Below are 15237 nucleotides of genomic sequence, written 5' to 3'. Positions count from 1 at the left end.
AGTTCACAAAATGACCCATAGACGTATCCATTAGGACAAGAAAGGAGTAGATATCGATCGGGTATGTTTGGACGAGTACAGGTTAAATCTGTAAACAGGAACGGATTATATATTGTCTTTTTACAGCCATTGGATATATTCTCGGAAATACACAGAGTTCATAAATGGGAAGTAAACAACATATAATCAATCGTGAAATGTACAGTTGTATTGAAATTAAACTGGAACACCTAGAAAAATCAAGGAGACATTTTTAATCACCTTGTTTACATATTGTTTTGTTACATAAATCATCTGGAAAATGGATGAAGTCAATTACAATCCTCTAGTTTGGAAACTAACGCTAAACTACATTTGAAACAGCTTAAATGGAGGTTTCAGTTAATGTTCAAGCAAGCCTCTTTCTTTTGTTTTAACTAAGATATTAACAGCAGTGAAGAAGAATCTTCAAGAGTACTGGGTAACAATATATTTGAGCAGTGGTGTAAATCAGATGTGGATAACTAAAAATTTCAAGTAGCTTTTGGACAAGATTTCACCAAAATCAAGAGTTTTAAAACTTCACTTTCAACTTTATACAAAACTACACTTTAAGATAAATTCAATTTTAGGTTTATTTGCTCTTTGAAAAGTGCTCTTTTAATTAAAAGGGGACTCGTAAATCTGATTGACACATATGTTTCATAGTTAAATGTTTTATTTGAAAAAGACGTTAATTGGAATCTCACAACGAATCTTTATGATAAACATGGTGACTTTCAATTGTCAACTTCCCGTACTTTTGTAGCATAACATAGGCGTCGGAAGCAAATTGAAAGTGTGTGTGTGGGGGGGGGGGTAAACCATCAAAAGAAGGTAAACCCCATATTTAATGCTTATATAATATATAGATTTATAAAAAAATGTGGGGTGGCTAAGCCTCCCCCCAGCCCCCCGGTTCCAACGCCTATGAATTATATTTATACATGTACTTTTATCACCTGCATGTGGGGTTTATATCGCTCAGTAAGTTCGATACGCAATGTATGCTACATACGTACAATTTATTAAAACTATGTAAATTATTTACTTACAAGTCGATGAAACAAGAATATCAGAAGTTTAGTTTAAAGTCATCATATCATAGTTTTCTGATCGAAAGAAGGACCTTGTCAGCAAATACAAATTGTCACAGAGTCAAATCTTGAGTGACAATTTTTATACTAATTGTTAGGTTATTATTTACACACTGTATTGTTCACGAATTTTCCCGTAATTTCCTAATCATAAAAGGGAGCACACGGCGGGTGTGACCAGTGATGTTCATTTCCCAATTACACCTGATGTTCTGGAGAGCCGTGTTTTTCAATTTCTTTTTTGTATTGTTTAATGCACTTTGAGTTTTAATACCGTTCGTTATCTCCATGTATTCCCTTGACCTCTTTCAGTATTCCCTCGACGTCTGTCAGTATCTATACACTTTAATTTGATATCTAATAAGCGATGAAAATCGATGTCTTGTAACACTTAAAATGACTGAAATTAGTTAATCTCCTTTAATAGACACGGGCATTGCAAAATGATAATTGGTATCAAATATCAATTCATCTTTTAAAGGTCGGAAAATCTTCATTTCTGATATGAACGTAACAATGTAACAGAAAATAATATTGATTTTTTAAAAAGAGAATTTCTTGATAAAAGTACAATTTTGCCTTTATTGAAAAGTCTGCAGTTTTGAAGAAATGCTACGTGTAACCAGTCATTAAAGAAACACTAAACTGACAAAATTTTAATGAAAACATTTGGTAAGAGTTTAAGTCATTTCTGTTTTTCACAGTTCAGTTTGCTTTGCCTGAAAATTCTAGATTATTAAAAAACTATCCCGTGTGGCGAAGTGGGTTGAGCGTCAGTCCTAGAGTCGCGGCGTAAGCAGTTGATTCTTACGTCACGGGTTTGAATCCCACTGTAGGACATGGGGACCGGTCCTTTGAGTGCGACCGTTTTGCAGTAGGTGCTGGCACTCACTGCTCAATGGCCGTTAGCGCCGAGTATAGGACAGAATTTGCAACTCTCCACTGGCAGGTGGTTGCTTCTCCATATGAGTGCAAAATTCTTGAGAGGGACGTTAAGCAACAACAAATAAACTATCCTAAAGTACAGGTTACATTCCATAACTGTTCAAACTCTTTCAGTTCACAAAAGAAATATTGAACCTATTAAACAGAATGCAAATAAACGTTCTTCTGCTCTTCTGCTAAGAATAAAATCGAATATGTATATTCTGAGGATAAAATATTATTTTACACTGACTGCGAAAGAAGGGGTTGATTCATCGAATATAATTTCCGCTCAAATATTGCTTCTAAAGTTAAAATCTGAAAGTTTTTAATCTTTATGTGTACTTACCAGTAATATGTATTTTGAATGTGCAGTTTTGAGACACATTTCCTTCTGCGTCAGTGGCAGAGTAAACAATTGTATGCGACCCAAGGGGAAACAGTGAACCTGATGGTTGGCCCTTTATCTGTTTAATAGTGACCTTTCCTGAGTTATCAATGGCAGTGGGCTCTTTCCAAGAGACACTGGATGGTTGGCTCCTTCTCTCCGCATTAGAAAATATGTCTTTCGGACAATCGTTTATCATGGGTTTTTGGATGTCTATATACATGTAAACATATAAAAATTTTATCTTTATAATCTGATATACAAGCACTTGACCAGTCTAAAGAAATAAAATTAGCCATTATTCTTATGAAGTTTAATGAAAGTTTTTCTTTTTAAATTTTATAATGATAATGTAGTTTCCAGGTTTTTTTTTTTGGTATTTAAAAGAAATATTATTTCCCTTAATATAGTTTTTTAAATTAATGTTTTAATTGGAAAAAATAGAGTATGGGTTTTAATTTGAAGCATTTTAGTTTGAATATCATGAAAAATAGTTGGACAAAGACTTTAATAAATGTTTCCAATTTTGATAATTATTCGTGATTTTTATACCTATGCATCCTGGTAGATGATTTGACCACATTTTATTCGACTGACAATCAATCTGATTTTCTTCAAGAACGGCATAACCACTTTCACAACGTGTAGAGCACACAGTTTTATAAGTGTAGTCAGAAGAGGAGCACAACAGATAGCCATTTGCTGGGTTTAAGGCAGGATCATTCCCTGGGCAGGAAATTTCTGATAAGATAGAATATAAAGTTTGTAGAAGTTGTCATAGAACATTGATACGACTTTGCTTCAACACATTCTTATACAGCTCAAAATTACTTTTAAGCCAATAATTTAAATGTTGATCTACAACACCTTATGTATAGATCAGATAAATGGAAAAATCGGTTGTCAAAGTTAGTATAAAACAAAGTCCTAACAATTGGTAGATTAAACAGCTGAGTCATGTCGACTATCATACTTTATACGACAGGTATTGTTTGTTACTTCTAGCTTTTTATTGCTCTTTAACCTTTTTTTTTAGTTTAATTCTAAATAATTTAATTTTGTTTTTATTCTAATCTCTCATTGGTTGATTTCCAAAAAGGAACACAGAATAAAACATAATAACCTGGTTTGGTATGGGGACACACCCCCTTGACAACCAGCTGAAACATCTGTATCTATACAATCCCCCCATTTCCAGTCCTTGAAATTCATGGGAAATTCCAGATTTAATAAATATACCTTTAACTTCAAACAGTAGCTCGATCTTACCTCGTGTACACAAACATCATGGCTGCTAGATCTGTATATCAGTTATTACCTCCCCTTGTTTCATATCACTTCCGTTACTAGGGATGTATTATTGAGCGGCAAATTTGAACTCATAGAAAGCAACACAATTTTTCACCCACAGTTGTTTAATTATTTTAAAATTAAAATATAAGGAATGACTCTAATTCTTGGCCAAATTATTCGATGATAACCTGGTTTGGGTCAGTTTACGCTTTTTTATAATACGCTTCGCGGATTATAAAGCGTAAATTGACCCAAACCAGGTTATCATCGAATAATTTGGCCAAGAATTAGAGTCATTTCTTAAATATATACTGTCATGAGACAATAATGTACCCCCTCTTAGGTGTTGACCCTTAATACACGCTCATTCATATCTAGCTTTCCAATTGCAAGGAAAACATCAAGAAGGATATGGAGATAACGAACAGTATTCAATCTCAAATTCCATAAAACAATACAAAATAAGAGAAGAGCAAACACGGACCCCCAAAACATCAGAGGTGGGATCAGGTGCCATGGAGGAGTGAGCATCCCCTGCCGACCGGTCATACCCGCCGTGTGCTCCTTGTCATGATCAGGAAATAACAGAAAACGTCAATCAGCATTTGACTCAATGATAAACTGTATTTGCTGACAAGGTCATTGTATCGACCATAGAACATAAATCCAAGTTCTTCTAGAATGAATTTTTATAATGAGCCTTACAAACGAAGACAATGTTGTTACCTGCTTTGTCGGCAGGAACAAGTACGTGCTCATCGTGTAATCTATCTAACTCCTTTTTCACTTCTAGTTTATTGAACACAGAAGGATAAATGGTTTTCGTATTGCCCTTCAATCTTTTAATACATGGATCTGATACATTTAATCCATTCTAACAAGGTGTCAACGTCTTCTTTTTCATATCTGGCCCATTGTCTGGCGTAATTTTTCACAGAATCCATACATTCACTAAATCGAAAATTAATTCCCAGGTGACCATGTGACCTACTAGTATGAGCCTCTTCTTATGTATTTCATATACTTTAATCAATACTTAAATTTGGAATAACGGAATTTAATTGATGATGTAAATTAGATTTTGATAATTTTTTGCCAATACTTGGAACTTGTTAAATTTGTTTCTCAGCATCAAATGATATTATTTTAGTACAGAGCTTTTTTGATGAATTTATCAAAACGTCCAATTTTATTTAGTTTTTGGTCAGGCAAAAAAAGCCCTTCAAAATCCTACCTAATCAATTGTGTCTATGCCCAGTCGTTCACACCTCCTTAAGGACGTTCGATCCTGAGATTTTGAGCGTATTTTGTTCAGGTCCTTTATTTATAAAATTCTGCATCATTTTTAAATTCTAACATGAAATCTGAATTCTACAGTGCAAACCTGTATATTTGTAACCTGTAAACCTCTATATTCAATGAAAAAAAAAAAAACGCGATTAAATTCCATTCAAGTAGAATTATGCTAGGGACTATATTTTGTGGCGGAAGGTTTTTTAGACGAAAATGATCAGTTTTTCTATTTTGAACTATAACAGTACTGTTAATTTTGGATTCCTGTTTTTCAATCCTGGTTGCACACAAAGCTGTTTTTTTTGCAGTGAAATGTGTCATGCTGGTTCTGAAATATCTATTAAATTATTTCGTATGAATTCTATCAACAATTAAAGTGTGACAAATATAGTAAATATATTCTGAAAAATCTTGGAAAAAATGGAGTCCATTTTAACTTAAAACTGACACTTTTTTAAAGAAATATTTAAAAATTTACATTATATACCCCCACTTTTGATGTCCTATTTTTGTTGACCTATTTGCTTAAAATCAGAAAAAGTTTAAGACTTTTAAATAATTTTCCTGCATATTGAATTTTCAATGCCAGGAAAATCACTTTTATTAGTGCAGAAAGGTCAAATAATTGATTATGCGAAGCAATTTGAAACTTTTTCTTAGTCACAATCTTGAGTGTCTTTTTTTAAACAAACTTAATTGGGTTCATTTTGTTTCATGCTTTGATTGGATAAAAATATTGGAGGGAAAACGTCAAAAATTTTATTTTTTATTTAGACACAAATTTCAGTGCAAAAAGGTCATTTCCTGTAGCGCCAAAAGAAGCGTATTGACACCCTTTTGATTTGAATTTTAATTAAACTATGTATTTAGAAACTAAAAATATACTTGGCAAAAAAATTTAAGACTTTAAATATCAGGATCGAATGTCGTTAATAGACCTTATGACGGTTTATATTGTTGTTCTGAACTTATTGTCATCGGCGCCACATGCATCTACCCTTACTGTATCATTACAGATTGTCACCAGCTGATAAGTTGATAAGCTTAACCTGTGGAGTTTGTCGCCGGCGACATTATGTACTCACCTTAACTCTACATATTGTACATACATTAAGTATTCCATATTCTTTTTTATTTTTTTTAATATAATAAATGTGTTAATCACACAGACGTGTCTCAAAGCTTATAGGCTTTTCATAAAGCGCGATTGTGACGGCACAAATGTCATCCTATGCCTATTGTTTTCCCTGCACCATTGTGTACATTGTATTTCCCCTAGCATTACATAACGTGATGATGATGATGATGATGATGATGATTTGATAAGACAAATCAATAAAACTAGGTTGCAGACAATTTGTAAAAACGTAAACTAATGCATCGTATTTAAATTCCTACTCATATTATTATAACTATAAAATGTAATTACTTAGATCCAATAAATACTTAATAAACTTAAACCAAATCGTATAACTTCTATGAAACAGGGTTTTAATGATTTGGTCATTTTGTAATTATCTCCTCTTGGATGAAGCCGTGGTCTTATATTTGAAAAAAAATACTTGAGTGCCCTAAACCTAAGAGCTAAGTAGCTCTCTAGAAAATAAATGAAATTTGGAACAGTTTAGAAACACGCCAACAAAAGACAACGGACAAAATTCGATCTGAAAAGCTCACATGAGCCTTCAATTTCGGCGCAGATGAGTTAAAACCATATATCAACATTACAATGTGTACCACAAAATGTGCAGATACACATGATATATTGTCAACAACGGCAATGTGTACTGTTGTGCATTCATGACTGCACATTTTCTCATTCATTTGAAGGAAATTAAGCTCGTTTCGCCACACTCTGTTGTCGGCGACAGTGTGTTCCATTGTACACCCTTATGTGCATTGAGATTAGGTATACATTGCATGTTGCTTACGACACTTTATCCGGTCACAGACGACCTATAAACAATAAAATTCTAAGAATTAAGTAATTTTGTTTGTACCTTGGCATGAGTTCGGGCTTTCACTGTGGATTCCAGATACTCCGTCTGTTTCACATGTTATGACTTGTTCATTGTTGCTTCTAATGGGCAGCATTTCATGTCCTTCCTTACATTTTATTCTACATGATGATCCGTAGATGAACTCCCCGTCGCATGTCATTATGCTATTGTCCTTTGGTTGTATCGGTTGACAAGAGATCACTGTAATTTTCCATATAGTTTGTGCATGAAAACATAAATACTACTTTCAGTGATTTCTGTTAAAATACTTACAAGGTGACCATGTATTCATTATTTCCCTGCGACTACGAAAAATAATTTTCATATGAATTTCGGTTTATCCTTAACATTTATATGATTAATAAGATATGTATGAAATTGACATAACCTGATACCCCAAGTAATATGTACGCCACGTACTGAATAAAAAGTCAATGCGGTATGTATGTATGTGTTGTTAATGTTTGTGTTTTTAAAATTTGATTGAAATGTGACACTATAAGATATTTTGACCGTAAATAATCTGATTAGAATTGAATGTTTATTACAGGTACCATTTATAATTAATGTACTTTCTAAATTTAAAAAAAAACGGACATATTAACGAGTGGTGATCAATATCATAAAAACTACAAATTATACAAATATGAGAACAAAGCATAGAATGCTTGTTGACTCATTTTCTTATTGTGAAAAACTGTGAACTTTATTTAATTTAAGATTAAAGTAACATTAAACTTGAAATATATTAAAGAATATCTCGATACAGTGGTGGCATCTGTCATACATAATACCTTCCACAGAAAACGAAAAACTGCATGTTGATTTAGCTCCTTTATTGTCTGACACTTCGTAAGTCAGAGTATGATTTCCTCTCGTAAATTCTGAACCATTGGGACTACCGGAAATTAGTGTTGGTCTGAAAATTACAACATTTTGAAAAAACAGTTGTTTAGGATATGATAAAAAAAAACTCCATATCAACTTGACTTTAAAATGATTAAATAATTTGTACTCTGTACATACCCGTCAAAACTGTCCCCATCAGGATCTTTTGCATCTGGAACAGACCAGTAATGACTTGCAGTTATTTGCGATCTCTCAGCGTAAACAACTATTCCGCTGGCAGGACATGTCAGAGTAGGAGGACTGTTTGGAGGAGGGTTAACGTCTTCGTCGGCTATTAAAGTAAGGCCTACATGTATATTTGAGGTAGGCAATACAATGTATAACCAGATTTGGAAGCACGTGACACATGAATAAAAAAAATACTAGTAATTAGGAAATGAAATCAGCTTTACTTTAATTTAGAATCAGGAAGGGGTTTCTATTTCATTTTTGTTACAATTCGCATTATTGTGAAGTAAGCTTAGAAGAGAGTGGGTAAATTATTCAATCTCAAGTGCGAATGCGCTTGCATGTGTGAATTTGAAGCGTCTTTTTAAAGTAGGAATGGATCCCCATAATGTGAATATCAACACGATGACTTCCGTAGACAAAGGGCACAACAATTTAAACTGTGCGCTCGAAGTCAAATGATGCTGATGACATTGATATTGTATGCGTGCAGACGACGGCAGTCGTATTATCTTTTTTTATTGCAACTTTAGCTCGTATTATATGATAAATATCATTTGATATTGTAAATGCAGAATATCTATCCCAAATTTATAGACATACCATCCGCAAAAAATAAGATATTAAGCTGTTTACATTCGACAAGAAACTAGGTCGCTTCATTTTATGGCAGCCTATGCGGAATAAAAAATGGAATTTTTCTGAAACATCATAGAACATGTAGATTTTTTTTTGTTTTTAAACTATGGGCTATGATTAATATAAAAAAACAAAGTCATATAGACAAAATACTGATTTTACATTTTTTACCAGTAAATATAATCTATTTTTTTTTTCTGAAATGTTTGTTTACAGGTTACTGGTAATAAAGTCTTGTTTTCACAAGTATCACAACTGAAGAACTTTAGAAGAGAGCAGGGTTTTAGAACCACTTAAATCAGATGGAGAAAACCATGCAGATCAGATTGAAAAAGTGAGACTAGATTTGACTAATCCCAGGGAAGCCACCATCGAACACGTACCACACACCAGGACCCAATCCGAAACCCGCAGGGCAAGTGAAAGAGAGGACATGCAACAAACTATAATTATAAAGTTTTATTATTTAAATAATTACTTTTTGTTCATAAAAAGCTTTTTTAACATCATTGCAATTATATCCTGAAATTATCGCACCAATTTTGAATATTTGGAATATAAAAACACATACTGTGGTTTCATCAATATTCGTTGAGCACCAATTTTCGTGGATTTCGTTGTTGAGCACGTACCACACATTCAAATGTTCATTGAATTACGAAATATGACATTTATTTGTAAAGGCAATGCTTTTGTCCATTAAATTACGTATCCTCAAAACTGTCTGTTTTACAAAATCCACGAAAATTGATGCCAACGAAAATTGATGAAACCACAGTACTTTGAAGCCTAAATGCCTTGATTTATTTTCATTAAATGCTGAAAAAGAAATAGCGGTGGGAGTATAAAAAATATGAAAACTTTCTTATAAGTAGACTAACCCTACTTTTCATGCTATGAATAGGAGCAAGAATACCTAAAGAACTGTACTACAATTACCTTAAAAAGTTTAATTGTAGAAATTTGTTTTTCTCTGGTTTCTCGAGTAATTTTATAGCAAAAAAAAAATAAATAAATAAATAAATAAAATTTGCATAATATTTTTGGGTACAAATTATCTAATTGGTATTAATTTGCTCATATCTTGCTTAAAATATCAACTTTGCAATACTTTCAAGTAAAGTTTGGCCAAATTAAGTTTAAATGGATTGTATTTATAAGCCTATGAGGTTTTTATGGTCTAATAGCTATTTTAATGAAATTTACCATGCTCTATCTTTGCTATGTTCAAGGGATTGAATCTCTCTTAAATGAACACTTACATGCACTTTTCTTGTCTTTAAATTATTCCTTGGATATTACACTTTCAGAAAAATATAATTTAATCTACGTTTTTTTTTCCGGATATCAGCAGAAAAAATTCTTAATTATTAAAAATATATTTACAAACATTAGAATGAATATAAATTTTAGCAATTTTAGCAATGAAAAAATGATATAAAACATGGCTTGTCCATATGCTAATTCGTCATTACTTGTCAAATCGCCATTAACTCCGAAAACTCTTTTTTCTAAAAAAAAACATATGCTTTCCAGCAAAATATATCCCACCAGAATGCAGATTTGATAAGATAAGGTATATTTATCATCATCCCATTGACGAGAGGATTTGTTGTTTATGATTTGTATACATCCAAACATGTGATTTTACCCAGTGAAATTTAAACTCTTCATGAAATCACCAACACGTTTGGACAGTGAGTGGAATATTGTATGACTTAAACGTTTGATCAATATTGATTATCAGCTGTTTGCAAGGAAAACGTGTAGCTTTGAAAAGAGGTGTGAATTTGGTTGTCATGTTATATCTAGCACTCGATAACACATGCAAGTTAGATTAAAACGGTAAGTAAATCTGCTCTTCTCAATACCATGAATTTACTAAATACGTGTCTTAGTCTTTGACTGGAAACATGATAGTTTTCGCTTAAATTCATTTGAAAAACAATAAAATCCGAACTTTTTTCAATGCCCTCGCTTGTCATCTTTTTTCACTACTTTTGTAACATTTAGTATACTTTATTTGAAGTATATAAAAAAAACAGTACCAAAATATTTGAGCCCACACTTGAACCGGATCTTTCACACGTAAATTTTTGTGATGTTTGAAATTTTTGACAGTTTTTCAATTTTGTTCAATTTCTTTTTTTCATTGTTTTTACCCTTTTTATATTTTATATTTTTAAGATATGGGAGGAAATCCAACCAGCTATTCTCAAGAAAATGCTGTTTTAATTTTATTTTGTCTTTTTTGTAGATTGAAATAATAATTATGTAGATTTTATTAATAACTTTGCTGGTATTAGAAATAAGTGCATGCAACAAATATCGGTTATATTTCATAGGTGTAGAGATCCTCCTTAAAAAATCTGCCTTTAGCAACTGCAGCTTTCCACTGGTAAGTAGTGGTGTCTCCATATGAGTGAAAAATTCTCCAGAGGAACATTAAACAGGATACAAACAGGCGTACAATCAATCAATACATCGCCAATAAGGTTTGATTATGTGATGTTTTTTTTATCAAGATATCTCTATGAGTAAATTTGCAAAATGTTCGTTTCATGTTCTTGATTTGCAGTTTTAATTACCTGTTTTTTAACAAAAAATATAACATTGGTCAACTTGTTTGTCTGTAGCATGACTCCCTTTTGAAATTGTCTGTACGTTGTACTTTAAGCATGTGCTTGAATCGATTTAAGTGGGATATATGTAGGTTATACATATGTTGGAATGTTTCGCTACATATCTCAGATACATTGACGATGAAAAAAGTTGAAGCCACACGTTTATCATGAAATTTTCATTGATACTCTTTAATTTTTTTTTCTTGAAAATATCCAAATATGAAACGAATATTTCAAACCCTGTGGCATTTATTGTTTCAAGTTGAATGGGTTATATCGAGTCTATATAAGAATGGAAGTAACCATTATTAACGATAATACATCGCCAATATATCTCAAAATTATGTTAAAGGCCTCGTCAGGTTTCTTCTATGAGATATTTTTTATACTTACGTGATTCCCCACTGCAGAAAATTACACATACAACGATAGCAGCAGGAATAAATAACCAGTGAAACAAGTGAAACCATCTTTTTGTTATGTGATGTTCAGTTTCTGAAGTTTCTCCAAGTATGAAACTATGATTATCTGTTAAAAGAAGACACATAACTTAATATTCTAATGCAATAGTTTTGTAAAACACTTTTCGATTGGCTAATGCACTGATGTTTGAAGCAGTAAAAATTAACTGTGAAAGCTTTTTCATTGTCAAAAAAAGCAACGATATGGAATCAACAATAACCCTAGCCCTTTATGGAAACATGCATTTACATACTAGTATATCTCATAGGAGAAAGTGACATACTGCTAAGTATTGCGTGACGCCACGACTGTCAGGTTGAATAAAATTTAATTTTACTATGGTTTAAACTAAGCGATCATACGTTGTGACCCAAACTATTGGATAAGTGTATTTGTCTTCTCCTAAAGGTTGACACAATAATTTCGCACAACATTTTATGAGTAAATAATCTTTGCGTAGTTTTCTTCGTTTTGAAGAGGTATGCTAACTTCCATTAATTCAAATAAAGTCTGATATATTTACCTCTTTAATATAACAACTTATTTCGTTGTAATGTATTGGAAATACTTTAGTGATTTCCTTCTCAAAAACTACATATAACCATCATTGGGCATTTGACAAGGTAGCATTTTCAGGTAGAGAAGATTCAAGTTTGTTGAAATCATTGTACCATTGGTGTAGGATGAGTCCACAATGTTCGATCAAAGTTTTACATAGGAATATATTGAAAAATACGAGGGTTGTCCGTAAAGTTCGTAGACAACAGTGATAATTACTGACAAACCATGATAAAACATATGAAACTATTATTTTCATTAAATTCATGTTTCATGTTATTAACATGCAAGTTTTCAACATAAGCAAAGCACAAATTGTTATATTTTCATCAGATACAAAACAGACATACACTCATACCGGAGCACTAAAGCGAAAATTCTTGAAGTTATCCGATCGACGTCAATTTCTTATTTAATACGAATACATATAAATTTTATCAACATAGTCACCGTTTTACTCAATGCATTTCTAATGTCGTTTTAACCAATCCTAAAATTGTGCACAAAATGTTCAGGTTTAAAAATCTAATACGTAAAATAATATTTAACAATGCATGTCTTACAATCTGCAATCATCCAACCTCTGTCCGCAAACAAACGATGTTATTTACGGAACTACGGAAACTTCACCTAACAAAATTCATTTTTACAGCACTGCAATCTCGGAGTGATGGTTTTCCTTCCCACATGTCATCCTGTAAACTGTTTCTTCTGTCCAAAAATATAATATGCTACTTCAGTAATAATGAACGGCTTCTTTTACTATGTTTTTCCGATTGTTTACAGAATGTATTGGTCTATGTTGGTGTTTTTCCGATGTCTACGCATAATTTTTTTCACTGCTCGTTGCTCCACCGATTTTGAAAACGTCCTTTTTTAGAACAATTCTGATCCGTCTTAATATGTTCTAACTCTGATTGCTCAGCCGTTTTACAACTTTGAACTTTTAAATTTTGCAGGTTTGACATGATTACTTTTTGTCAATCTCATAATGTAAAAGTCGTTCAAATATTTGCAGAATTTTATAAAATACAAATAAAAATTATAAAGAGATAAATAATTTTTATAATCAAAATTTCAGGGTGCTCCGGGTCTCCATTCCAAGTCTAATTCTGACGCCAAAATTGTAATTAAACATTTGAATAAAATTTACATCTTTTAATATCATATTTAGTAAAGGATTAGAAATATGGTGAAAATGAAAATCAATAACGCAACTTTTATTTAATTTTTTGCCTTTTTTCCATTATTAGCAATATTTATATGGAAGCATCCTCAGGTATCGTAGATTCGTTTTTTTAAATTCATATAAAATACCTCCTTTAAAATTTTGCAAGATTGTGCCGTCACTGCATTGATATTCTCTTCCATTTATTTCTGCTTTACCCCCATTCAATATCAGTTTCGATGACTTCATGTTTGCAGATGTCTTTTTATACTGGCAATGGTTGTTTTCAAAAACCTTCTGAATGAGAAAGAAAAAAAGAAATGTGTGTTCTTATCGTTGTAAGTATACGTTTTAAGAAATCATGCTATTATCATTAAAAAGACATTACATGTATGTTAAAATCAATAACTTTGATTCAATGTGTTTAATATTTCACGATTGACTGTTGGTTTATATAATTATACATGTAAAAGGGTTTCAATTTCAGTTTTCTCTTTTGAAATTATTGCAATTTTCATTCAAAATCTTTATGATTAAAATAAATCATTACAGCAAACGTATCCTTTTATCCGCCAATGTTAATGACCTTAATTATTTTTTTTTTGTATATGATATAATGGAATGTCTTAAAATATTAACAAAGTTTAAATTTCATCTGCTATTATTTGATATTGAATTATTGAAACCACCACAATATATTTTAGGACTACAACATATTATTTAAAATGATTGTGAACTGTAAATCAATCTAGCATTAATTTTAAATTCAATTTTATATGTAATTGAATAAACAGTATTTTATGGTTATTAAGATGTTAAAATTTTCTTGAATCTAAGAAAATTTATTCTTTCTTGTAAATTATCGAAAATCGGAATCAATGAAATCGTTACCTTTCTTGCATCGACTCTTTACTTTCTTTTGTCTATTTTTTTTTCACTCCCTAGCCTAAATTTCTAGAATTCATCACTAAGGTCGATTTTGCTCTATTTATTTTGTCTATGATTTAGATCAAGTGAAAAAGAAAGATTTTGTTTCAATTTTCCTGAATTACAAACACTTTTTTCCTGTCTCGGTCTGTCATACGTAAAATCTAAATTGAGATTTGCAATTGAGGCAATAACAACCATATAATTTACATAAGTGGAGTTACAGAAAAGATTGATACTACAACTATTGATAAAGTTTACTCAATCATATTGGTGAACAAAGTAATAAAACAGATGTCAAAGACCATGCTTCAATTACAAGCATGATCATTTTGTTATTTCTAGGTAAAACTAACTTCTATATATCCTACCTTTGCTTTTGCCATCATTATAACTCCATTCATCATAATTAAGTAAATGAAAACTATCGCTATATGTTTGGGCAACATTTTAATATACGTTATCTGAAAGAAATAAAAAAAAATATCATTTATAAACTTGTTTTGGCAAATATTATATACACAGTGAGAAATCAATGAAACATGCATTGAAACTATATAATGATTTGATCAGTATATGAAACGTAATGCGTGTGTGTCTGTTTCGAGCATTCTGTGATAACAAAATCTAAAGAATGGACAGAATACTCGTATTTATAAAATTATTCCATTTTCAATGTTATGTGTGATTCCTATAGAAATGAAAGTAATTTTTAGATCTACTCCACTCATAACAACGTACAATATGATACATGTCATATGGTTGAGTT

The 15237-nt window shown here is 31.6% G+C and overlaps 1 protein-coding gene across 1 annotated transcript; it reads right to left on the bottom strand.

Annotated features, from left to right (window-relative positions):
- Positions 1 to 5: 5 nt before the first annotated feature.
- LOC134229842 (hyalin-like) lies at positions 6 to 14928 on the bottom strand (the record flags this gene model as incomplete). The annotated part of the gene is made up of 9 exons (XM_062711632.1): positions 14840 to 14928; positions 13691 to 13838; positions 11747 to 11881; positions 8040 to 8193; positions 7808 to 7932; positions 7014 to 7214; positions 2980 to 3168; positions 2389 to 2640; positions 6 to 88 (listed from the first exon to the last, which is right to left on the bottom strand). Coding segments are annotated over exons 1-9 (1365 nt in total), but the record flags the coding sequence as incomplete, so codon positions are not given.
- Positions 14929 to 15237: the final 309 nt, after the last annotated feature.

This window comes from Saccostrea cucullata, unplaced genomic scaffold, assembly GCF_032062105.1.
Source record: "Saccostrea cucullata isolate Sc308-1 unplaced genomic scaffold, CSIRO_AGI_Scuc_v1 ctg444, whole genome shotgun sequence".
Classification (NCBI taxonomy): Eukaryota; Metazoa; Mollusca; class Bivalvia; order Ostreida; family Ostreidae; genus Saccostrea; species Saccostrea cuccullata.
The sequence above is the reverse complement of the archived record's forward strand: the minus strand, read 5'-3'. Positions and strand labels throughout refer to the sequence as shown.